This window comes from Recurvomyces mirabilis (assembly GCF_035927965.1).
Source record: "Recurvomyces mirabilis strain CCFEE 5264 chromosome Unknown scaffold_5, whole genome shotgun sequence".
NCBI lineage: Eukaryota > Fungi > Ascomycota > Dothideomycetes > Mycosphaerellales > Teratosphaeriaceae > Recurvomyces > Recurvomyces mirabilis.
The window spans coordinates 141,530-166,270 of NW_027041939.1; the positions used below are offsets into that span (position 1 = coordinate 141,530).

General features: G+C 53.3%; 11 protein-coding genes across 11 annotated transcripts; 7 read left to right on the forward strand and 4 right to left on the reverse strand.

Annotated features, from left to right (window-relative positions):
- Positions 1-475: 475 nt before the first annotated feature.
- On the forward strand, positions 476-3,502 carry LTS14_002372 (uncharacterized protein; the record flags this gene model as incomplete). The annotated part of the gene is made up of 1 exon (XM_064835078.1): positions 476-3,502. One exon carries the CDS (start codon positions 476-478, stop codon positions 3,500-3,502), a length of 3,027 nt encoding a protein of 1,008 aa, XP_064697013.1.
- Positions 3,503-3,865: 363 nt separating this feature from the next.
- LTS14_002373 (uncharacterized protein) lies at positions 3,866-6,868 on the forward strand (the record flags this gene model as incomplete). The annotated part of the gene is made up of 6 exons (XM_064835079.1): positions 3,866-3,910; positions 3,960-3,973; positions 4,057-4,280; positions 4,328-4,587; positions 4,637-5,540; positions 5,913-6,868. 6 exons carry the CDS (start codon positions 3,866-3,868, stop codon positions 6,866-6,868), a joined length of 2,403 nt encoding a protein of 800 aa, XP_064697014.1.
- Positions 6,869-7,448: 580 nt separating this feature from the next.
- On the forward strand, positions 7,449-8,441 carry LTS14_002374 (uncharacterized protein; the record flags this gene model as incomplete). The annotated part of the gene is made up of 3 exons (XM_064835080.1): positions 7,449-7,767; positions 7,829-7,862; positions 7,922-8,441. 3 exons carry the CDS (start codon positions 7,449-7,451, stop codon positions 8,439-8,441), a joined length of 873 nt encoding a protein of 290 aa, XP_064697015.1.
- Positions 8,442-8,691: 250 nt separating this feature from the next.
- LTS14_002375 (uncharacterized protein) lies at positions 8,692-10,968 on the reverse strand (the record flags this gene model as incomplete). Its single annotated transcript, XM_064835081.1, has 4 exons — positions 8,692-9,986; positions 10,035-10,353; positions 10,405-10,485; positions 10,537-10,968. The coding sequence occupies 4 exons, from the start codon at positions 10,966-10,968 to the stop codon at positions 8,692-8,694; spliced, it is 2,127 nt and encodes a 708-aa protein (XP_064697016.1).
- A 1,318-nt stretch (positions 10,969-12,286) lies between these two features.
- Positions 12,287-12,541, reverse strand: LTS14_002376 (uncharacterized protein; the record flags this gene model as incomplete). Its single annotated transcript, XM_064835082.1, has 1 exon — positions 12,287-12,541. One exon carries the CDS (start codon positions 12,539-12,541, stop codon positions 12,287-12,289), a length of 255 nt encoding a protein of 84 aa, XP_064697017.1.
- A 231-nt stretch (positions 12,542-12,772) lies between these two features.
- On the forward strand, positions 12,773-13,432 carry LTS14_002377 (uncharacterized protein; the record flags this gene model as incomplete). Its single annotated transcript, XM_064835083.1, has 2 exons — positions 12,773-13,040; positions 13,107-13,432. 2 exons carry the CDS (start codon positions 12,773-12,775, stop codon positions 13,430-13,432), a joined length of 594 nt encoding a protein of 197 aa, XP_064697018.1.
- An 894-nt stretch (positions 13,433-14,326) lies between these two features.
- cmk1 (Calcium/calmodulin-dependent protein kinase type I) lies at positions 14,327-15,675 on the forward strand (the record flags this gene model as incomplete). Its single annotated transcript, XM_064835084.1, has 3 exons — positions 14,327-14,359; positions 14,420-14,648; positions 14,702-15,675. 3 exons carry the CDS (start codon positions 14,327-14,329, stop codon positions 15,673-15,675), a joined length of 1,236 nt encoding a protein of 411 aa, XP_064697019.1.
- A 419-nt stretch (positions 15,676-16,094) lies between these two features.
- On the forward strand, positions 16,095-17,994 carry LTS14_002379 (uncharacterized protein; the record flags this gene model as incomplete). The annotated part of the gene is made up of 2 exons (XM_064835085.1): positions 16,095-16,122; positions 16,241-17,994. 2 exons carry the CDS (start codon positions 16,095-16,097, stop codon positions 17,992-17,994), a joined length of 1,782 nt encoding a protein of 593 aa, XP_064697020.1.
- Positions 17,995-18,358: 364 nt separating this feature from the next.
- On the reverse strand, positions 18,359-19,070 carry LTS14_002380 (uncharacterized protein; the record flags this gene model as incomplete). Its single annotated transcript, XM_064835086.1, has 2 exons — positions 18,359-18,882; positions 18,944-19,070. 2 exons carry the CDS (start codon positions 19,068-19,070, stop codon positions 18,359-18,361), a joined length of 651 nt encoding a protein of 216 aa, XP_064697021.1.
- Positions 19,071-19,648: 578 nt separating this feature from the next.
- LTS14_002381 (uncharacterized protein) lies at positions 19,649-21,516 on the forward strand (the record flags this gene model as incomplete). The annotated part of the gene is made up of 2 exons (XM_064835087.1): positions 19,649-19,865; positions 19,931-21,516. The coding sequence occupies 2 exons, from the start codon at positions 19,649-19,651 to the stop codon at positions 21,514-21,516; spliced, it is 1,803 nt and encodes a 600-aa protein (XP_064697022.1).
- Positions 21,517-22,076: 560 nt separating this feature from the next.
- LTS14_002382 (uncharacterized protein) lies at positions 22,077-24,151 on the reverse strand (the record flags this gene model as incomplete). Its single annotated transcript, XM_064835088.1, has 2 exons — positions 22,077-24,028; positions 24,100-24,151. 2 exons carry the CDS (start codon positions 24,149-24,151, stop codon positions 22,077-22,079), a joined length of 2,004 nt encoding a protein of 667 aa, XP_064697023.1.
- Positions 24,152-24,741: the final 590 nt, after the last annotated feature.

Genomic DNA, 24,741 nt, shown 5'->3' on the forward strand with positions numbered 1-24,741 from the left:
CTTCAAACAGCCGAAATCGGTGTAGCTTTTCCACGCTTTCGTATCGGCCCCTCAGACGTGCACCACTACTGCTGCCAGGTTCAAGTTTGCACACAAGTAATCAAAATGGTCGTGCGTTGCGCTGGTGAGAGGCTGGCAAATGTCTCGCTCGTCTGATCGAAACTGAGTTTTGGCCACTTGGGCTACTCTTCGGTCAGACGCAAGTGGTGAGTAATAGTGGTAACGCTGCTGGCGGTTGCAGTTGCAACCTAGGTCCGGGTCCTGCCGAAGTTTCATCGTCCGCTCTCCAGTTTGTGCTAGTGTTCAGTCGGTGGTGTGTCTTCGTTTCTCTGTCTTTCTCTTGTGTGACACGACTCCACCCGAACATCACCAGAACAACATTCTTTCCCACATCCCGTGACTCCCGTCTGGCTCGCCGCATTGTGGACGAGCCGGGAGGGAGAGCGTGAGTGTTGGCTACTATCCCAGGGGTTTCATGCCTCGCCCGCACAAGACGAAGAACGCCGCACCGAACCAGCGCGACACAAGGCACGAGAACGGGTTGGCTGCGCCAGGGAAGAGGATCTCGAAGAAGTCGTCGAATGGGCAATTGAATGGGCAGCCTAATGGGAAGCCCGTGTCTTCCGCACCACCGCCAGCGCTGCCCACGACGGGTCTGAATCAAGGCTTGAGGTTTCCACGACCTGCAGAATCTGCTCTCGAGACCAGTCCGAGTCTTGCTATCAAGGAACATGCTGGAGGACTGGAGATCACGCCAAGGAACAGGACTGCGTCAGAGGTGTCGTTGGATGAAGTAGGCTTGGACTTGGTGGACAATGCGAACGAGGCTGCATCTGCTGCTGCTCCATGTGTAGAAGCCCAGGTACCGGCTACAATACGCAGAACAAGCTTGTCGCAGGCTGGAGGTCCTCTATCAACCATGTCGACTATTCTCACCTATTATCCGCTCCGCGATGCCATCTCCATCCTCATTCTGCTGCTCTCGCTGCCACCCACGCTGGTCCTGGTCATACAGTCACTGTTCGCTTCGCTAACATTCGTACCTCCCACCGCTGGAATATCGCTCTCGACCTTCCCGAATATCAAAGAAATGTTCAATGCTTCCAACCTAGGATATCCCGCTTTGGCTACAATATTGATCGTGGACTTCATATTCTGGGCATTCTGGCTACCAATGTGGAAACCATTGCAGAGCATATTCCTCGATTTCTCGCAAGCTGTCATCGCCGTTTCACTGAGCGGCGCAGCTGCAAGCACTGGAGGGCCAACGTACAGCATCGCGACAACCACGCTGACTGTCTGCTTGGTGCACGTTCTTCGCTATAAAGCTATACATCTTACCGCTCTGGACTACCTCCGCTCCGTGATACATAATATGGACATCGGCATACAGCTCGATGTTCCACCTATAGTATCTTCCTTTCTTTCGCCACCCATCGTAGAGCGTGGGTGGGGGTTTACAGTCATTCGTACCATACTCGGAATACACATCGTTTCACAGGGCGTCACGACATGCATTCGCCGATCTCTCGTCAAAGCCAATGAAAGGGACCAGACAATCCCCACCATCACAACTAACGACTCTGACGTTGCTCTCAATTCCGAGCCGAATTCACGCCCACCAATGGGTAACGTGGAAGCAGCACAGCAACCTCAGACTGTGACAAGTAGTGATGGACGTCCACCTGGACCGCCGCCGCTGCTACGAGATGGCAGACCGCGCGAGTCCAGTACGAAGAGGAAGAAGAAGCAGGCCAACCAAGTTCGGAGCCAGCAACCCCTTTGGGCGGCCATTGCCAGCACCAAAGTCACTTTCGTTAAAGAAATGGAGCAGAGAGACGCGGCCGATGACGCACGTGAGGCCGCTGAAATGGATAGAAACACAAAACCAACATTTACAAGCACGATTATCTCCCCTACCGACCGGATCTGTATTACTGAGGTGCGCGATACGGAGGTGTATTTCTCGGTGCAGCTGGCCGCGAATGCAGACGAGCAGACTGCTGCGCATGGCGATGAAGAGGTTGCCATCACTGCAGGCATTGACAAGTCCAAGCCATTCTTCATTCGCATCAATGGCGCAGCCTGGAGCTCAGCACGCATTATGTCAAGCGCTACTGGCGACGAAGCGAATGGCAAGCCTTGTTACGACGGCGAGATCTTTGGCCTCGCGCCCAGGAGCACGTTCCTTTGTGAAGTGGTTGATATCTCAAGTGGAGCTGTACTATGTTCCTTGCGGTTCATCACTGACGCTGCGCCGTCTGCAGAACAGGTGACTTCGGTCGCTGCTCAGCCACGCGACCATCACCCACGGCCAGCATCGCCAAGCACTACTCTCAGACAGTCTATTCTGACTGCTAGCGCAAAGCTGAATGATGCGCGTAACAAAGCCAAAAAGATCAGACGAGAACAGAAAGCGGCCATTACCGACCTCCGTAAAGATATCAACAACCTCAAGAAAAAGCTCAAGGAGTCCTCGGAGGAAGATCGCCAAAAGCAGAAGATGCAGCAATTCACTCAGCATAGAACCAAGGCTGAAGAGGACATTGCTGAATTCAAGCGTGAACTCGAGTCCTTTGGCGACATTCCTGACAATGAAATTGCTGAGATGAACGAAAAGCGCCAACATTGGGCAGCAGCGTCCAACACAAAACGATCTGTTGAGGAGACCTTCAACACTTCCAAAGCCGAAGCTGACCGCGAGTTGACCGCGATTCGATCGGAGATGGAGGCGACCAAGACCAAACGGGAGAGGATGGAGGCACGACATGCACAAAGGGTGCAGGAGCACGAGAAGCTGGAGTCGAAGCAGCAGGCAGACATGTCTGCCAAGCAAAGACGGGAGCTCGAACGCGCTCGCGTAGCGGACAGTCGCCGTCAAGAGGACTGGCAATTCCGAAGCCAAATCTCGGGCATGGAGAGTGAGATCAATGGGCTCATGGACCAATCGCAGGAGACGTATCAACAGCTTGCCGCACTTCAAAGCTGGAACACAGCCCCGCCTGCGTATCCTGGATACTCTTCTCCTCCCACGCCCGAGGGCATGCTTCCCGGTACTAACGGCTCGCTCGGTAGTCCTCATACGAACGGCTTCGCTTCTCATGGTCCTCAGCCTTTCCAGTCGCCTTTCCACTCCGCCCAACCATCGATGTCGAACAACACTCACGGTCCACGTGGACGTAGCTCTAGCATGCTAAGTCAGTACTCAGGCTTCACAGACAACGGCGAGGAATACGCCTTCGCCGCCGAGCAACCCGTGAATCAATATTCATGGCCTATGCAGCCTTCGGCATCCGCAGGTGCACCGATGTTCGATGATCGCAAGGAAAGCGAGGGTTCTGGGTCGTTGACGACTGGTAGCACCGGTTCGAACTCGCCTCGTCCAGATGCGAATCCCTTCATTCCGGCTGGGAACAAGGCGGGCACGATTGGTCCGCCGGGCAAGAGTCGGGATAAGGTGGCGCCTCGGTCTCCGCAGGGTGCGATCGGTAGTGGTAGATAGTTCTGCTTGTGAACGAGGCTTGTGTTTTGTGTGTTTCAACCTTGCGTTCCTCTTTGCCTTGACGTCCACTTTGTGCCTTGCATGTCTGTTCGCACAATCCACAAGTTCCGCTACCCTCGAGATGAAGTGTGAGATGGTTATCGTAAGCGCCAATGATTGACCTACTACTGGCTCCCAGGCTCTAGACCCAAGAGCTGTAAGCTGCATCTCCCATGCTTACCATCAGCCAGCCACATGCTCTCACGTTGACATGTGCCACGCGATATACACGAGCTGGCTATTCGCATGGAGGTGAAGATATGTATCTGCATTGATACCCATCTTTCTGGTACATAATCCTAACATTACATTGTTCACATCGACATGGGTTTCAAGCGTTTGATCGTGGCCTGCGATGGTACCTGGACGGTAAGCTATAAAGATGGGCCGCGGGCAATGTATACTGACACTTGCCCAGGATAGTGACAATGGGTATGTCTTGCATAAATACCATAAAACCAGTCGACAGCGAAATCAGTTCTCTTCTTCGTAGGCCACTTAGTAACATAAGCCAGCTTCGTGCGTGACAGCTGGCTCCCCTGGAAGACCGGTGGAAAGCTAGCCAACCCATCTAATGTGACCCGTACATCTCGTGCGCTACTGCCTCGCTCAAGCGATGGTATACCACAAGTCGTCTACTATCAAGCGGGCGTGGGCTCGCAGAACAATGCCTACAGCTATTTCGTGGGTGGCTATCTCGGTTCTGGCATTTCTGAGAACATAAGAGAGGCATACGCGTGTACGCTATCTGCGTCCTGGTCGATGAGTAGGATGCTAATAGTCTAGATCTCTGCAACAACTACGAGGACGGAGACGAGATAGTGCTGCTCGGCTTCTCACGTGGCGCCTTCACAGCAAGGAGTATCAGTGCCTTGGTCGCTGAAGTCGGACTATTGACAGTCAAGGGCTTGGACTCGTTCTACCCTATCTTCAAAGACTGGGAGAACCAAGTCGACCCAGCCTACCAAGCACAATATGGTTCGATTGACCGGTCAATCGACCGGCCGTCCTTCAAGGATCCTGACTACATGCCGCGTCTGATCCGAGTGAGTACGTCTACTCTTATCGTCCTCTCAGATCGCTGACCACGATCAGGAAGGCATGACCCGTCCTAACATCCCGGTCAAGATTGTCGGGGTCTGGGATACTGTGGGAACCCTGGGTGTCCCAGAGCTCGATGTAGCGGGTTTTAGGCTCTTCAGCCATGAAAGGAAAGAATACAGCTTCGTCAGCACTGAAGTGGCATCAAATGTCGAATACGCTTTCCAAGCCTTTGCGTTGGACGAAGAACGTATGACCTTCTCACCAACCGTCTGGGAGAGTCCAAAGCCTGGCTCCGGCGCACGTCTGAAGCTGCTAAAGCAGTGCTGGTTCCCAGGTGTGCATTCTTCGATTGGTGGTGGATATGCTGATTCGTCGGTCTCGAATGTCACACTGGCTTGGATGATCACACAGCTCCAGCCTTTCCTCTCGTTTCATCCAGACTACATCAAAGATCAGCAGCAAGCCAATGAGAAGTTCTACACCTTGCAGAACGTGCCCGTGTGTTCATGGGCGATGGGTCAGATTGAGAAGTCCGATACGGGAGCACTAAACGCCGTTACTGGCAGAGGTCCGCGAACCCCGGGTGCATATCATGCTATCGATTCGAACACAGGCAAGCCAACAGATCGTCTGTTGACGAATACCTGCGAGTTCATACACCCATCTGTGCGGTATCGAATACAGCAGAAGGGACTAGGGTTGGCGACTAAGGATGACAGTCCTGGGCAGGGAGTCTATGAGCCTGCTGCTCTGGAGGGTTGGACATACGTCACTCCTGGCCAGAATTTACCCGATGGTGTCCAAGTTGATGCTCACAAAGCTGAGGCCTGGCGAGGTCATGGCAGATGGGTCAAGGCTGGGCGAGGCGATAGTGACGCTGTATTCGTTGTCGAAGAGCGTATTGAGGATGGAACTACTGAGATGGCGTTGGTGCAGGCGTGGCCAGGAGTCGAGAGTAAGTTGTGAGTAAGTGGGGAATCAGATAGCTAGTCCATACGTGTATCAGACATGTTGCGTCGTGGACGATGTGTAAAACAAGTAGATGATTCGAGTATTGTTTTGTTGACTGTAAGCTCCTTCCGAATGCGGTGCGGCACAGACCCCACCACTCAATTTAGCCGGTCCACATTTAGCCAGCTACAGGTGAAAGGAAGACAAACCAACGCCGAGATGGAGACTGGTGCCGAATGTCGCTGGTAACGCCACCGACCACAAGAAGTACATATATGTCCCGTCCTGCTGTCGGATCTAACGAGCACACGACGTTATTGGCACAAACCAATTGACAAGATGGCATCCTACCAACAGCTCACACAAAAAGATGTAGACCACTTCATGCAACACGGCTGGCTCAAACTCTCGAATTGCTTCTCTCAGGCTCAAGCGGACGAATTGATCGGCACAGTATGGACACGACTAGGCATGTCACCGACAGATAAATCAACATGGCATGGCGAACGCCACAACATGCCCAAGCACAACGAATTCGAAGCCAGTGAGTTCGCACCAAAAGCCTGGGCAGCCATCTGCGACTTACTGGGTGGCGAGGAGCGTATCGGCAGCTACAACCGCACATGGAACGACGGCCTCATCGTCAACTTGGGTACGCCGGAGGGCGAAGGGAAGGATATCCACGGCAGTGAACTCCCAGGCTGGCACGTCGACGGTGATTTCTTCGTGCATTTTCTCAACAGTCCTGAGCAAGGACTCCTGGTCATCCCACTATTCACCGACATCAATCCAGGCGGTGGCGGGACGATGATCTGTCCCAGTGCCATCGGTCCAGTAGCGCAACACCTACACGATCACCCTGAGGGTGTATCGCCGATGATGACGCCTCGAGCTGGGAACCCTACCATGGAGCCGGAGAAGGTGAAGAGACTACAGTGGTTCTGTGATCTAGCCAAGTCGATGCCGAAGGATGCATTTGTCGAGGCGAGTGGGAAGGTGGGAGATGTGTATCTGTTGCATCCGCTCATGCTGCATTCGGCCTCTAATAACAAATTGAGGGAGTTGAGGATTATTACGAATCCTCCTGTTAGTTTGAACGAGCCTTTTGATTTTGATCGGAGGGATGAGAGTCTTTATTCTGTTGTTGAGAGGAAGACTCTTAAAGAGCTTGGGAAGGAGAGGTTGCCTGGGTGGGAGATCACGGAGCCTAGGATGGCTGTTGTACCGGAGCGGTTGAGGAGGCAAGCTGCGATGCGGGAAGAGGAATTGAAGAGGTTGCAGGATCTGAAGGGGCATGCTGATCGCAAGGTTGCTGAGGTTGCTGTGAACTAGAGTGTAGTATGGAATGTGATACCAGTTACCAAAGTGATACTCTCGTCGTCGTCGTCGTTCTAGCCGGATCACCGCTATCTCACCCTGCCTCCCGCCGCTGCTGGGTTTGAAGCTGTACCTATCCCTTGCAGCCACTGGTCTGGTGAGGCACCATATAGATATGCCACGACCATATCGACCTCCAGGCTCAACGCTTGGCAAAGCATATCGGAGACTTCTTCAATCAATTCGATGACAACCTTGCGGGCATCACCAGTGGCTGCATGCAAAACACGTGGGAGATCGACACATCGAAAGTGCACGGACTGTGGCTGTGAAGTTGAGTGTCTCGCGGGCGTGCTGTGATTCGCACGACAACAGAGTATCAGCGGGGTGAAACTCTGCTTTGGAGCTATACCGTGTGCAATGCTTCCTCATTACCGAGGACCGGCTTCCAGGCCCTATGACGATGGTGTGCCGTTTCCAAGGCGCGGGTGGCCGCTGCCGCCAGATCTGTTGTTCGAGCTTGCTGTATCAACAAACCGCCATTATCTGGATACCATCTCTACCAGCACTACTCTGACTATACCCACAGCACAAGATGTCATCCCAAGAAGACCGCCGTAGAGAGCAGGGCGCCAAGACCGGCGAGAAGATTGGCCAGGCCGAGGACCGCGCCCGCCAGGAGGCAGCGAAGGCCGAGCAGAACATCAAGGACGGTGTTGAGACTGCGGAGCGCAAGACCAAGGAGGGCGCTGAGGCGGCCGAGCGCAATATCAAGCAAGGTGCTGAGAAGGCCGAGCGTAACATCAAGCAGGGAGCTGAGAAGGCTGAGCAGAAGGCGCAGGAGGCTAAGGATACTATCCTCGCCAAGCTGAAGGAGGATGGCGTTGTCAACCCTAAGGGTTTGGCTATGGCTGGTGAGTGATCATTTATGACATTACCAAGCCATCAAGGGAATGTGCTGACAAGAGTGACCAGGTTTCGGCGGTCTGTTCATCGCTGCCGTCCCACTGTGAGTATCACTAATCATCTCCGCTCTGCCATGCATGCCTTCTCTAACACATTCTGAAGCACGTCCTGGATCGCCCAAGAGAACGGCCTAGCCGAGGGCCTTGTGAATGGCGTCTGCAGCGCCGTGGCGTGGCTAGGCAGCGCCGGCAGCACCTCCCGCGTCGCACAGACTGGCAAGATCGCCGCCCTCTCCACCCTCTACATCGCCGTGACCTACGCCTTCTCCGGCGCCGGCAGTGCCGCAGGTGTCGAAGCCGGCAATGAAGAAGGCCGCGATAACAACCACCCGCGCTCTCAAGTCCAGAACCTCCAGGGTCTGCCTCTGCGTCTGTACTCCGCGCACTCGAACCTTATGGAGATGTTCGGCGGCTTTGGTCTCACAGCTGCCTTAACGGCGGCGATTGCACCGGCTGATCAGAGCTTGATCAACTTGCTTGGTCTGCATGTTATCAGCAAGTGCTTCATCTACTACCCGGCTTATCTGTTCAACGTTGGGCCGGCACGCACTGTTGCTCACGTCTTGGCTACGGCTAGCGTGATCAATGTTGCCCTCAAGCTCTCCAAGAGACCGATCTTGTAGACAATGGGTAGTAGACGGAAGTGGTAGCTCGGGAAGCTGTTGCGAGTGGAAGCAGAGTCGGCATAGACTGTATCGTTGCTTTGAGACGGGCTTTCAGTTATACACGAGGAGTGGGAATGTGATCAAGGCGTAATTTGTGTATGCAACATTTTCATCGCTCATATATACATAATCTTCACTCTCCAATCTTACACCCCACTACCCTTCCCGTCGTCATCAACATCAGTATCTATCAGCACCAACCCATCGTCTAATTACCACTCCACCAAGTGTAATTGTTAGTTTGCGCTGCCGAATCCCAAAGTAGCGGCGAGGAACTATCCAACGGCCTCTGAGGCCAGACGTTCATGGTTCCCATCCACGCCTCCACACCAGCGAAAGTAGCACTGCTACCATCAGCGACATAGACACCAAAGCCAGTGCTGCACTGCATGGAAGGATAGATCCTTGTAGCTAGAGCGAATCGCTCGTTAACGTAGATCTCGACCAGAGAGCCATCGATGAAGATATCCATATTGATGGCCTCGGTCTGAGAACCGACGGTGTAAGGGCTGAAGTAGCCTGTTACAGTGACATTGGCGAAACCCTCGATGGCGCTACTGTGCGAGCGGTCGACGAGGATGGTGTGATTTGTAGGCTCATACATTATAGTCGTGTATTCTTTCATGTCGGGCGAGGCCGCGATAATTACACCTGCGGCACCGGTGCTGGAGCTGATAGTGGCTTTGAGCTCCATGTATGCATCACCCTGCTTCTGGACAATCTTGGAGGCGGTGACGGTACCAGCCGCGTAGGCCATGTGTGTAGCGTTGGAGGTTATGCCCGCGACGACGTCTGGTAGAGGGCGGACACCAAGAGTTTGGGCGGTGTAGGCGCCGTTACCTGTCGAGACGAGGACGGCTTCTTTGCTTGCGGCAAGGGAGCCGTCTTTATCTGTCACGCCGTCGACTTCATGCACGAAGAGCTCACGAGGGAGTGCAAGACTGCCTTGGAAACCCTGCTGGCTAGCGCTGAAGAGACCGCCGTCGCCGGTGAGGTCTTCGGGTGTCCATGCCCACTGGACACGCCTGTTGTTCTTGGTGTCGTTGAAGCTCGTCAAAGCATACGAGAGGCCCCAATCTCCTGCACCGCCGGCTGTCGGCGTGAAAGCGGCCGAGCCGTTGGCACGTTTTGAGATGGTACCTTCATTCCACAATGCCCAATGGGCTGATTCATGGAAACTGACGTTTCCGCCCTCTGTGCCCATGTTGACGAAGTAGTGCAGGTCGCCCTTCTTATCAGGGAGGGAGAAGAAACCGGAGACCTCAAAGTTGAAACCGTATGTGCCGGTCGAGAGGACGGGGCCAAGAGAGGTGTTGTCTGCTGGCTCCCAGAGAGCGCCTAGGAACGTCCAGTCTGTTAGGTTGCGAGCTGGAGCAGTCCAGAAGGGGATCCTTGGTCCGACACCTTTGATACCGGAGCCGAATACGGCGTAGTAGTGAGGTTCCGACATGCCTAACACAGCGTCCATTGCTGGCCAGGGCTCGAGGAAGGGATCACGGAAGCCTATTCAACGATCAGCTTTGCTCCCAAATATGTCTTTCTGGGACTCACCAGTAACATTCCAACCCATAGGCGCAGTATTGGCCGTCGCACTAATGACCGGGTTGCCTGCGTATTCCTGGAAAGTCTTGCCACCATCTGTGCTCAATGCCAGACTCTGCGACTCTGTATGAGGATGGTAGGGAATATTCCAACTAGTAGGGAGCCAGCTGACGGAGGTATACATGAGTAAAAGTGTGCCATCCACCTCGCCCTGCAGATTGACTGGCTGGGCCGTTCCAGAGAAGATTCCAAGCCCGTTGTAGTGGGATGGGAAGCTACCGTTGCCTGAGGGTCCGAGGGCCAGGGCTTGGTTGTCTTGCCAGCCGACCTGTGATGTTCGTCAATTGTGGTCGGAATTTTGGAAAAAGGTCCAACTCACGTGATCAGTCCAAGTGATCAGGTCCTTGCTCGTAGCATATCCCCAACTAATGTTACCCCAGTTGATATGCTGTGGATGCCACTGTCGAGACGTCAGCTGGGTCTAGATCGTCGTGAGACAGCTTAGTTTCACTTGGTAGAAAAGATGGTAGATATCCCTCGTAGGATCATACATAGGTCCGCAGGGATCGTTCATCCAGCCTGCGGGAGCCATGAAATGACTGTGTGGTCTCCAGCGGGTGAAGAGGGAGTTGTTTCCGGATGCCTCAATCATCGACGCGGTCAAAGGAGTGCAGCTCTGGCTGTTTGAGCCAGAGGCAGCGGAAGAAGTGCTAGCTGCAGCACTGCTGGCTCCGGAGGCGGCGGCGGAGCTCGCAGGGGACGGTGCTGGTTGGCCTGGCCAGGAGTGAGGCCCGGGCCCATTGGGGGGTCCCCAGCCGCCAGGATGACCGCCAGGAGGACCAGAGGGCGGGTCAGGTGGTCCCCAGTGCTGTGGTCCCCATTGCTGAGCGATGCCTACTGGCAATGCTGCGAGCAGGGCAGCTGCTGTGGTAGTAGTCCTCATGATGATGATTCAACAATAAAAAATCAAGGTCCCAAACAGCCCGACCTGCAACAGGAGTTGCAAGAGAGAAGCCTGGACGCAGAACAGATCTTAAATCATCTCACTTACTCAAGAAGGTCCAAGCTGCCTCGCCAAACCGAGCCATGATCTCGACATTGTGCAGCAGGACGTCCGAAAGAAGCGCATTCGGGAGGCTGAAGAGTGAACTTTTGTCACGTTCTGGGCGTGGAATGACGACGTTCTCCCCGCCTTTCACCACGATGACAACGTGGTGCCCCGCAGAATGGCTTGTTAGTCCGAACAGACGGTCCGATAACAAGAGTCAGGCCAGGTACGGAAAGTGTATAGACGTCCGTCGGATGCACGAAGGAAGTGTAGATGGCGGAGGTGCGAGCTAAGGCTGAGGGTGCGGCGGAGTGATCTCGGTGCTATTCTTCGCTTGCTGCTGCTAGCGGAGAACTGGCATGCTTGGACATGTACTCTCAGATATGTCTGACGATGCAAAATTGTTTGAATGTATGTGATTATGCACGGAGCACGTAGCCACGCAAGAATAGAGCCGACAGAATACTTTACAGCCACTAGTAATCAATTCAGAGCCCTCGCGACCCGACCCTCAGAACGACACATCCGATCAGACAATCCCATGGCAAGACAAGTTAGCAGATGCTGTCATAGCGACAACCCACACTTTCCCCAACTCACTGATGGCAGAGATAGTTGTGAAAAGTGTAAAAAGACCATCTGACCGACTGATCCAGGATCATGGAGTCTTATAATTCCTCGACCGAAGCAGTCTTCCGCAGTTCCATCGGTGATGGAACGACACGAAGTTGCGGGCACGACATTCTCACACCATCTGGAACGGAGCCTTGCTTTGAACTTGTTATACTCACGTATTAGAGTATTTACTGTTATGACTTGCTGATTTGGTTCGTTTCCTTGTGTAGGGTATGAGGAAGATCGTAGCCAACCGAGATCTTTCTGGTGTTCTTCTTTGTGCATCTTCACTTTATCTGACTCGCTCCGTGGCATCGAGTTTGACCCTATGCATATCAAGCCTCCCATTCGTGGGAAGCATGAAGAGCTCAATCACATATCCGGACTCTGCATCAGATGCTCGCAAGGTCCAATACTGTACTGCGCCGTCAGGATGGTGCTTATGCCCCTGATGGTCACGGGTGGGGAGATTGGCAGAGAGGAGCTGGAGAGCATCCTCGTCGGTTGAGTGATTGCGATCTTGATAGACTAGCAGATGCAGTACAAACGGGACTTCAGGCATTGGTGCATAGACGTAGGAGGTGACACGCTCGTGGGATTAGTACTCCTCATGTAGCTCTGTGAAAGTCTGGATGTTTGTGTATGCATTGGTGACGAGAAAGGGTACTTCGACAGGATATCTTGTCTCGGTAGCGACACCATTATCATCGAGTTTGGCTCCGGCTGTAAAGCCATCGCTGACAGGCTCGTCAGATAGGCTGGTCTTCTTCTCCTTGCCCTTCTTACTAGCCTGGCCGACACACTTCTTGGCCTTTTTGACGGGCTCCTGATCGTCGAACTCGTCACTATCCATCCCGTGCTGGGGATGGAGCCGGTGGATGAAGCGCAGGAACTTGTGTAGTCCAAGGCGATGCTTGGAGTGTTGCAAATGTCAACGGAGATGTGTGTCTGTCTGTCCAAGTGGTCCTGCAGAACGAGAGACATCTGGAGCTTGGCGGAGCACGGGAGCAGCCGGAGCTTCATCCTCTCAACGAAAGCTTTCCACGATTTGCAGTTGAGGATCGTCTAAGGTGAAGCACACACAATGGCTGGGAACATGAAACGAGACCAGCTCACCCCATCCTGGGATCGTGGCTACAAGGAAGCCCGAGCCTTGTACGATGCCGACCAGCTGGACGAAGCAATAGAGGCCGCCGACAAGCTCCTCCACAAGAGTGGCATCCCCCGATACCACCGTATCAAGTGCTACTTACTCAACGCTGCCTGTACCAATGATGACCTTGAAGCCCAGGAACTCGTGGCCAGGTCTAATAGTCTCTGGCATATGGCACGAAGCATTGTTGGTAAATCTGGTGCGTCTTGCATCGCTATGTCTTCGCTCCTCTCTTCGAGCTTCTTGGCATACTAATATCTTTCAGGTCCTGAGCCAGATGCTGAAGAGGCCCTCGCCGAGCTCCGCCATGCCATAGATTCCCTGGACAATGAGCTAGCAAAGGAGCGTGAGGAAGCCCGTGACATGGAGGAAGAAGAGGAAGTGGAGGAAGAGAAATCTTTCAATGGTTATGGGCTGAGGAGGGCGGGAATGCGCTCGTGGATGGTGCTTGGGTTGAGGACGAAGCTTTGGCTGTGGAGGAGGAACTTACTCTTGCTCAAGAAGAGCACATCGGCTAGCACAAGCATCCTAGAGAAGGAGGGAGTAGACTGCGCCAGTGGAGGGTACAGGCCTGAAGCCTATCTATCATGACTAACACAAGCCGAAGGGTAGTACGATTCGTGGCCCCAAGGCCGCACCTCGTGCGGTGAGTCGCAAACCTACAAGCTGGCATATTCGCACACACGCTGACCTTACTGTGTAGACCATCGTTCCGTCGACCAGCTCGCCAGCAAATTTTTTCCCGTTTCGAGACCCGATACTCCAGAAGGGTATTGAAAGCTCGGTGGGTAGTTATTCGCTACACTTGATATCTTCAGCAGAAAGTGAGGTGAGGTTTCCAAATGCGGAGACGTTTTGCTCAAGACCGATTGGACGGCTGCGTGGGACAGCAGGAAGGACTGTAGAATAGCACCCTGATAATACCTTTGAATTGGCCACACGTGTGTGTCATTGACCGTATCGGATGGTAGTCTTTGTGAGGTACCCATACCGGTGATATGACTCTCTGCTCGTGGCTTGGGAAGTTGTGCCAGTGAAGGACTATTGGTTTATATGCAATGTGCAACGCTGCAACGACGGGTTCGTCCTCGATGACCGTTTCGGGGAGGCATTCAAGCCCGCAGAAGACATGGCATATCCAATGACGACTTGTGGTTGTTTCTCCAACTGACACGCCCTACGTTGGAATTGATGTGGTGTTGCAGAAGACGAAGACGATAGTCGACTCCTACCAGATGGCCCGCTATCACGGACCCCACTCTCCTCTCCATCATCCTCCACGCTAGCCTAGTCGTAGCGAGCGCTTATTATTACAGGTACGGCTGACATTAACATTGACATTGATATTGATGTGCCTAGCATATGATATGCGACAGTCTTTTTGGCGACCACGTTTCTCCGGCTCCACCTTCTTCGGGTTCTCGTCTGGTAGCCACTCGGTCTGCCTCTGGTGTTGAGCCTTGAGCGACGAAATTGCCGGCCAGCATGGCTGCTCAACAGCCCACCACCGCGGTCCAGGTTAGGAGTGTCCTTCTAACGATAGCCTGTCTTCCATCTACTAACGCTCTAATTCGACAGCCCTGTAGGTATAAAACGGGAAAGACTCTCGGCGCAGGTTCATACAGTGTGGTGAAAGAGTGTGTACACATCGATACTGGGCGATACTATGCGGCCAAGGTCATCAACAAGCGCCTTATGGCAGGACGGGAACATATGGTACGGAATGAGATAGCAGTGCTGAAGAGGGTGAGCATGGGTCACCAGAATATCCTTACGCTTGTGGACTACTTTGAGACTATGAACAATCGTAGGTGGCATAGCCGGGCTGGTGGTTGCAGCATATACTCACATACGGGGTAGTATACCTGGTCACCGACCTCGCTCTGGGCGGCGAGCTCTTCGATCGCATATGCAGAAAAGGTTCATACTTCGAATCGGACGCCGCCGACCTCGTACGCGCCACCCTCTCAGCAGTAGCCTATCTCCACGACCACGGCATCGTTCACCGCGACCTCAAACCCGAAAACCTCCTCTTCCGCACCCCAGAAGATAACGCCGATCTGCTCATAGCCGACTTCGGTCTAAGCCGGATAATGGACGAAGAGCAGTTTCACGTCCTGACCACCACCTGCGGAACACCTGGCTACATGGCACCCGAGATCTTTAAGAAGAGCGGCCACGGAAAACCAGTAGATTTATGGGCGATCGGTGTGATAACATACTTCCTGCTTTGCGGCTACACTCCCTTCGATCGCGATAGCAATCTGGAGGAGATGCAAGCTATCTTGGCCGCAGACTACAGCTTCACACCTCTAGAATACTGGCGAAACGTGTCGCTCACAGCACGACAATTCATCAAACGCTGTCTAACCATCGACCCCATGACCCGGATAACCGCCCACGAAGCCCTAAGCCACGAGTGGATTGCCGGGCCCTCCTCCGGCCGCGGCGAAGAAGATCTCCTGCCCACCGTGAAGAAGAACTTCAATGCGCGTAGAACGCTGCATAAAGCTATCGACACCGTGCGCGCAATCAACCAGTTGCGAGCAGGAGGCATGGGAATGATGGATGGTGCTCTATCCAAAAATCCGCAGAAGTCGCACCAACATCCACAGGCCGCCGCTGCTGTTGCGCAGCCGAAGGATGAGGGTGATGTCAGTGCGGATGGGCAGATGGATACTGCGATGCCCGATGCTGATGGCAATGCGCATGATTCTATGGATCCTAGGGGCCATGGAAGGGGACAGTCGGAGGCGCAGATTGCGGAGCAGCAACGACGAGTTGCACAGGCGCAACAAGGTCTTTGGCAGGGGAGGAACGCGCAGGCTGCGTGAGGGTATTGTCATGATGAGGATGGGGTTAGGTGGGTGGCCGAGTCTTTATTTACGATTCGGCGGCTTTCGAATTGGCCTTTCGTTGCATAGTCAAGGGCTCGTTGCATGATAATGATCTATACTGCAACGATCGTTGAATCACGATAGCTATGTTCTGTGCACGTGGTGGAGGCTTGGGCCGAGCTAGCGATCAGTGAACGACTAACGTACATCTCTCTCTTCAATAGCGCTCTCATTTGGGACATCGAAATTTTCCTAGCAGTACTGTTGACTATGGAATAGAAGGTAGAATGATATCGCTCGGCTTCTCGGCAAGGTGGATCATCCCGATTCCGATCCCTGCCTATCATGGGAACGGAGTTGCTACCTTGATATGAGCTTCGACGCCGCACAGCTTTCAAAGATTGGCACGCGCATAAATGTATAAAGCTCTGCGCCCTGCTGCCGGTACAGTGGGCTGTCTAGCTACAATTTCGTGCGCCCACGTTGGCGACGACACTGTTGTTGACTGACCTACAAGCAGATACAACCATGTTACTACGGACATATGACATAGTCATTATAGGGGCTGGTGCATCAGGTTGTGTGCTCGCCAACCGCCTAAGTGAAGACTCAGGCATCTCTATCCTCGTATTGGAGGCAGGTGAAGACCACAATCAGGATGAGCGTGTTTACTGTCCCGCCCTCCAAGACAAGATCTTGGCCAATCCGGACTTTGACTGGCGATATGACACCGAGCCTCAACAGCATATCAATGGCCGAGTCATCAGACATCCGAGAGGAAAGGTACTCGGCGGCTCAAGTGCCATCAACTCTTTCGCGCTCATCTATCCTTCAGCTGCTGGTCTGGACGCATGGGCCGATCTAGGCAATAGAGGCTGGGACTGGGAGAGCATGAAGCCATACTATCGTAAATTTCAGACGGTCTGTCCGCCTAGCAAGCACGCTAGGCAGGAATTGAGTATCATCCACGACGATGATAGCATACGGACGACGGATGGTCCCATTCAAGCTTCCTTCCCGCTCAACGTCTTGCCGATGCAAAAGGTCTGGATTGAGACTTTCCGGAGACTGGGTCTGGAGAACGAGGCGGAGGCATTAGATGGCTCGGCGCTCGGTGGGTACATCTCTACGAACCACATCACTGAAAAATCGAGGGAGAGGAGTCATGGTGGTGTTGCATACTTTGACCCTGCCCGTGAAAGGCCTGGCCTGCAGCTCATTACTGGCGCAACGGTCAAGCGCATAGTCTTCGATGCGTCGACTCATCAACCGACTGTTGCTTCACGGGTGGAATACATACAAAACGGCAAGATTCATCAAGTCTGCGTACGGAAAGATGTTGTCCTAGCAGCTGGAGTCTTCGCATCGCCGCAAATTCTGGAGCTTTCGGGCATCGGCAATCCAGAGCTGCTACGCAAACATGACATCGATGTGCTGCACGCCAATCCAAACGTCGGCGAGAACTTACAAGACCACATGAGGCCAGGAATATCTTACGAAGCAGCAGAGGATGTGAATCCACGATATCCAGTACCGCGTGAAGAGGCACGAAGGCTGTATGAGGAAAGCCGCAGCGGCCCATGGGCGGACCAAGCGTGCTATACGTTTGCCTACATGCCTCTGCAGCAATTCCTTTCGGACCGCGAGAAAGCAGAGTTGACAGACTTGCTCGATCACACATTGGGCGACCCTTCGCTATCTCAATTCGAGCAGAAGCGCAATAGCTTCATCAGACGCATGATAGAATCACCTTCCGAAGCGACCGTGACAGCCTACCTGGCACGTAAAGCGGCTACACCCGACAACGAGAATCGAAGTTGGATCTCCATCTTCGGCATGCTCTCACACCCTTTCTCACGAGGCCACTCTCATATCAGGTCTGCCGATCCGACGAGCAAGCCGACGATCGATCCGGGGTACTATACACATCCGCTGGACATGGAGATCCATGCCCGGCACCTACAAGCAATGGAGAAACTAGTCAATACCGAGCCGCTGGCTTCGAAGATCAAGAGAGGTGGTGCGCGGCTGCCTGAAGGCCATGATGCATCTACAATTGAGAAGGCGAAAGCGTTACTCCAGCAGACTTCCACGACAAATTACCACCCTTGTGGTACTTGCAGTATGATGCCTGAGAGTATGGGCGGTGTTGTGGACGATAGACTGAGGGCGTATGGAACAAGAAACGTGCGTGTTGTGGACGCGAGTATTATGCCGATTATTCCGAGAGGGAATATTATCACGACTGTGTATGCGGTGGCGGAGAAAGCTGCTGATATCATTAGTCGGGATCTTGGGTTGAAGAGAACGACATGATGGCTTACCACGGCCGCCAAAGAGCATTTGACGGCTCTGATTCATCTTCGGGAGGACATTGTGATTACTGGGAAAGAGAGTAGGATCTGGACTGGAAGGCTGTGTTGCCTAGCCTACCACAGAACTCAGACAAGCTGTTAAATCAATGCTTGCCACAGGGATATACAGCCGTTGCGGCGCCAGTGATGCACCTCTTACCCTCACGTTGGCCCTTTCCACCTTGTTACGACGCCCACAACAACCTTTTCGGCCCTTGCTCAGAAGTAAATGCAGAGCTGCAAGATAAACACTGCTACACTCAAGGCGCCAGAGCTCCTGGCGGCCCGCTAGCACAAGCGCCATATTCCATCACATCAGAGTCTCCTCAGCTTAGACGTGGTGCTGTCATGACTGGGGAGATCCAGGCATCGTCAAGTCGATCGGCGAACTCGGTGTCTACCTCGTCGACAATTGCTGTCGATGTCAGGAGGAATCCTGCACAAGCGGCATGAAGCAAGTCTTGCAGTGACATATCGAGTATACTCGTAGTGCTTGCTTTCACGAGCGTGCGAGGAGACGAGAAGCAAGCCACTTGCTCCACCATACCGCAGTCGGCAAACCTCCTCTGAATCCAATCTGCTGAAGCGACATAGCCACTTCTCCTCGGCACAATGACTCTGATCGTTCGCACAGTGGCCGTCATGCCGTCTTCCGCCGTCCTCGCAGCAGCAATCAAGGCATTCTTCAGTGGGGTCCAGGCTGGGTCAAGTATCACCGCTTTCGCCTCAAGGTTCGACGGCAAACTGCCCGGAGGGTGTCGTTCTGGCACAGTGAACTGTAGATCCACTGCAAGGCCGTACTCTTGCGCAAGTACGTTCGATATGGACCATTCACACAAGGAAAGATAGTCTAGTTGATGTTAGCTAAATGATCGTTGAGTACCTCATGAGCGTCCGAGCACGAAGCATACCATAGCCATGATCATCCTGCATGAGCACGTACTCCGAACAGCTCTCTGTGATCTCCACGGTAGTGCTCGTCACCGCGTCTTTGATGTCATCGTACCACTCGTTCGGCTGCACGGCTGTATTCATCATGGTGGTTTGGTCGCACGATGTATTGGGCTGCAGCAGAGTATCGGCAAATGAGCACGATGACTCTATACTCAAATACCAAGGACGGCTAATCAATATCTCGTGGATCCAAGAGTGCTGATATCACAGACATATACATTAACATTTGGGCATTATGCAAGGTCAAGCTGACTGGATTGCTGCCAGAAAGCTAAGAAACACACCATCGAACTCGGTGGTAGCCGCCCGACACGTACATATCAAGCACGATATTGTTACAAGTATCGTGTCCTCACTCCCGGAAATCTGACTGTGTTTGGCCAGCCAAAGTACAGTCAGGCTTCAGCAACACAAATGATGCCAAGCAATATCTTCGGCTGACACAAACGATTATGATAACTGTAGTGAGGGTTTGACTACGACGGATCCTGCTCTGCTCAGTGATGGATGTAAGAAGACATACACGAGCATGCCTGACTGTCACCATATCGCCATCAAGCCCTGTCAGGCCTCCATGATGTAAAGAACATTTATGTCGACCGAAGCAGCACAACCAGCAGCAAGTCCCCAGAAGTCGTAAACAACTCCACTTGACAGTCGACATGTCTCGAGTCAACGCATTCGCTAGTACTATCCGGGCTCAGCCTCCATTGAGACCAACACACAGTCTTGGACGACAGAAGCACTCGCTCAGCTTTAAAAGTCTTGAGGACACTCGACTTGGCCGAAGAGCGTTCTCCAAGAAGACGCAAGACGCTCTCGAGCATACCACTCCTCTCAAGGCTCGGATTGTGAACCTGCATGGCGACGGAGGCGCAGGTCAGTCACCACTCGTCTTCTTGCCACCCGCCAATAGTCTCAGTATAGCTGACTCACTTTCGTAGCTTCGCTGTCCGTCCCAGGCTACGAGAACTTTCGTCCGCCGCCATTATACGAGAAGGCACTCTCTGCTAGGACGGGACAAGGCCTGAGCAAGTTCGATTATGAAGCTTATCTGCAGCATGAAATCGACAAGAAGAAGAACGATAAGTCGTATCGCATCTTCAACAGTGTCAACAGACTGGCCGAGTCTTTCCCACAAGCACACCGCGGTTCCGCTGGCAACGATATCGTGACCGTCTGGTGCAGCAATGACTACCTGGGCATGGGAGGTAATAAGCAGGTCCTGGATGTCATGCACAAGACGCTCGACACTTACGGTTTCGGCTCCGGCGGCACTCGCAACATCTCTGGCCACAACGAACACGCAGTCAAGCTCGAGTCCACATTGGCAAACCTCCACGGCAAAGAGGCTGCTTTAGTATTTACCTCCTGCTTTGTCGCCAATGACGCAACCCTGAGCACGCTTTGCTCGAAGCTCCCTGGCTGCACGATCCTGTCCGATGAGTCCAACCACGCCTCAATGATCGAGGGCATTCGTCACGCCAAGGCCGACAAAGTCATCTTCAAGCACAACGACCTGGCAGATCTCGAGTCGAAACTCGCTGCTCTGCCAGTCTCATCACCGAAACTGATTGCTTTTGAGTCGGTGTACTCCATGTCAGGCTCTGTTGGTCCAATCAAGGAGATCTGTGACCTTGCTGAAAAGTATGGAGCGATCACCTTTCTGGATGAGGTTCATGCTGTCGGGATGTACGGACCATACGGAGGCGGCGTCGCGGAGCACCTGGACTGGGAAACACATGTGCAGGCAGAGCAAGGCAAGGCCAGCCGTAAAGGTACGATCATGGATCGTGTCGACATAATCACTGGCACGCTCGCGAAGGGCTATGGAGGCATTGGAGGATACATTGCTGCCAATTCTCGCATAGTTGATGTGGTGCGATCTCTGGCTCCCGGCTTCATCTTCACCACCTCTTTGCCGCCATCAGTCATGGCTGGCGCAAGGACTTCTGTCGAAGTGCAGAGATCGTCTGTCAAAGATCGCCAGCTGCAGCAGATGCATTCACGAATGGTCAAGAAGGCGTTGACGGCCAAGGGCATACCAGTCATGGGCAATCCGTCTCACATCGTGCCAGTGCTCGTCGGCGATCCCGTCAAGGCGAAGCAAGCGAGCGACCTCCTCCTTGACAACCACGGAATCTACGTTCAAGCGATTAATTACCCTACTGTACCTCATGGTCAGGAACGTCTCCGTATCACACCAACGCCTGGGCATACCGCAGAACTGCAAGCAGACCTGGTGGAGGCCCTCGAAATTGTCTGGGAGCAGCTTGGCCTCAAACGTCTAGAGGACTGGACGGCCGAAGCTCCTACCTGGACGACATTCGAAGGCCAGGCCACTAACGCCGAGAACGTATGGTCTGATTCTCAGCTTTCCCTGCCGGCAGAACTTGTGGAGTCGACGCCCCGGAGAAGTCATGGTGATCTGCAGAAGCCCAGCCTTGTTCATGATGCGAGGGAAGTGCTTGCGACGTTCTCCAAGAACATCACCGGTGTTGCAGACGGCAACGTCTTTATACCGATGTGACCATCGATCTAGAGCGATAAGATTGTCCTTTGGCGTCAATATAGCATGTTTAGGTATTCAGAGTGGAACGTATTATAGATCGATGTATGCAGAAAATAATCCAAGCCATTGAACCATACACCGGTGTAGGTCTGCTTTCCCAGTTATGCCCGTACTAGCTCTATCGTGAGTTCTAGCCCCTAAAATTAGTATCAGCATCGGTCTCAAGGCCAAATAGATATGATTGACTGTGTATGTAGCTGTTAGTAGCAATTCCTTCGACTGATTAGGCCAGAAATGATGATGATGCAGCGAACAACAAGCCTGCTTGCAATCACTGGATCTGGGAGATGAGTCGCTCCGATTGCTCGATGGTAGTGGCGGTGCGGTACTGTCAGATCTGACAGTACGTGGACAGCTCAAGCTCAAGGAGATTGAATTAACGCCAAACGTCGAAGGAAAAGCCTGCATTGCTGGCAAGATTACAGCAGTGCTTTGCAATGAAATATGTATGACAGTAGAGCAGTACACACGCTTTCCGGACCAACGTACGTTCTCGCGTCTGTCAGGTATGCTGTAGTCTAGTATGCATGGCCTTGAACAAGGCCACTGGTAAGAGTCGGCTGCAACTGCCCCTCAACATCTGCCAGCACCTCCCACAAACGCTGCCGGCCCTCGCGTACGTGCATCATGAACACGGCGAGAGACCTCGACGCTCCAGTCATCGGGTCCGGCATCTCCTCGCCATCATTGAACATACTGAAATATGTGCTTATGTGCTGAAGGGCCTTGGGGTGTGAAGCGATCATCGACTCCCATCTAGGCCCGTCGAATTTCCCAGGACGCAGTACCAAAGGGAAGAAAACATGTGTCCAGTACTGGGCGCCTGGTGGGAGATTCGGGAAGGCAAAAGGCCGGGCCAAAGCGTGCATTCTTGCGCTGTCATTGAGTGCCATGAAGAACAAATGTTCGTAGAAATCAATCCCGTAGGTCCGCTTCGTCGACAAGGCAACTGGTAAGCCCGCTGGCCGTGCGTTTATCTCGATGAGCACAAACTTGGCTTCTTGGTTAGGAGGGGCGGGGGACGTCCTCAGGTCTACTTGGCCGCCGACTCGTTCGTATCGCATCTTTGAGTTGATGATTCGCCCTTCAACGTGGAAGGAGCCACCGTTGAACCCGGCAGCTAGTACAGATCTGAAGGCTGCGTCTGTGGCCATTGACATCTCATCTTGCGGCAATCCAGACGGTGATGTAGTGCCCGTCTCAGAAAAGTTTCCAGGTCGCTGAAGGCTCGTCGAGGCATCTGCTGTATTATCGTCACCAAGGCAGGGCAAATTGTCTGCGACCTCACTGAACAGCAACTCTCCATCGCAGACAACGATGTTGACGTCGATCTCGGGCCCATCAATGTAAGTCTCGACCACGGCCAGGTCGCCAAGCTCCGACAGGATAGTCCTCACGGATGGGACTACTTGAGAGGGCTCGATAATCTTAGACACACCATCCGACTTCCAACCGCCTCGCGGTTTCACGACTAGAGGATACTGTACTTTCGGATCATTTGCAATGACCAGGGCCTGTTCTTCTGTTGTCACCAGCTCTGTCAAAAGGCCCTCTGGACGAAGGCGGGCTGTTGCGTACTTGTCTCGACTTATGCGGTAACAGGAAGATGCCTGTGTTGGAAGATCCATGATTTCTGCCGCCTGAGCAGCATGCAGAATCGAGAGATCGTTGTGACTCGTCAATGCGTCCATGACCAATCCTGACTTCCGTACCAGCTCGACTATACGAGCTGGAAGCTGTCCGTCATGATCGTCGTCGATATCTAACGGCAGGAAGTGTTCGTAAAGATGGCTATTGCATGCTTGGTTCAGCCAGTGGCCCGGTTTATCTATAATGACGAGTTTGATACGGTTTGTCCTGGCGGCTTCCCAGACAGGTTGGTAAGACCTCCAGGTCATACCCACTCTGATAAGCGCCAATCTCCTCGTTGGCGGAAGTTCGGGTTGCCACCACTGCATCTGTAAGCGGCAGTGAAGCTCAAGCTCGATCTGATGACGCTCTGCGATAGGCGTCGACGGCTGAGTCTTATGGCCTATCAATGCCACCGATCCGTGGTTCATGAGGCTCGCAAGGCATCCGCTCGTCAGTGCCTCGGGAGTAACCGCCTCAGTCTTCTGTTCCCACGGCGCAAGACTATGTACAGCAGACACGACCATAGAGTCGATAAAACGATCCTGGATGATGTTGTCTCGCACAAGGTATCCGTCTGATAGTGGCAAGAGGAATTTGACGGGAACAGTGACAGTGGAGGACTCTGTCTCATCACCGAGGATTGCATCGAGGAGGCCGCAGATCCTTGGGTATTTATTGCGTGCCAGACTTTGACCTTCATTGAAGATGGCTCCAGAGTCCGGGTCCGAAGTACAATCGTGTCCCTTCACTTCGACAAGGAGATCCACGACAGAGTACTCCGTACTGTCCGGCGCGGGAAACATCCTCCGGCAGCTCCATGTGCAGTGGAAGACTCGAGCTGTAAGATCGGTTAGCCAAGTACATTTGTACACGCCGATACCAACACTTGATAAGTGCATAACTACATACCTGCTTCTGCCGCGTTTGCGCTCTCCAACGTGTACTTGACTTGTTGAGCCATATCTATTGTGATCTTGCTGTGTTCGCGGGACGACTCGAAGACTTCATCGGCCTGTAGAGGCGAGTGCTCGAGTAGATACTTCAGACTGCCAAGGTGTAGTTTCGATGCGATGCATCATGTCACATCGTGCTGACTGCTACTGAAGTGGATACAGTCATAGGCTGACTCCCACTCGGGCGTTCGTGCGGCCAGGGCACCTGCGGAGCCTTTGCATTGAATGTGGGCGAGAGCATTGCGAGATCGACGTGGTATACTTACTCGTTGCGAAATTGAAATGGTCATGTTGGGAGACATGATTCGAGCGTGCCAACTCACGTTCTTTTGCTGGCAGCATCACGTGGCGCGTCGGTAACGCGTCTCCATTTCCGCTTCAAAAGTAGAGTCAGCCTGACAACAACACAACAGCTGCAGTCATAAAACACTCACTGTGTACACTGCCTCCATGTCTACAAAATGCATGCTGACAGGCACGGTGGGTGCCGTGAAGCAGAGCGCAGATGCGATTATAGGTCGTGATTGTGTGCTCGAAGCCGATGGCTTTCCACACCGGAACGCCATTCCATCCACGGGAGCAAGGCCCAAATGCAAGT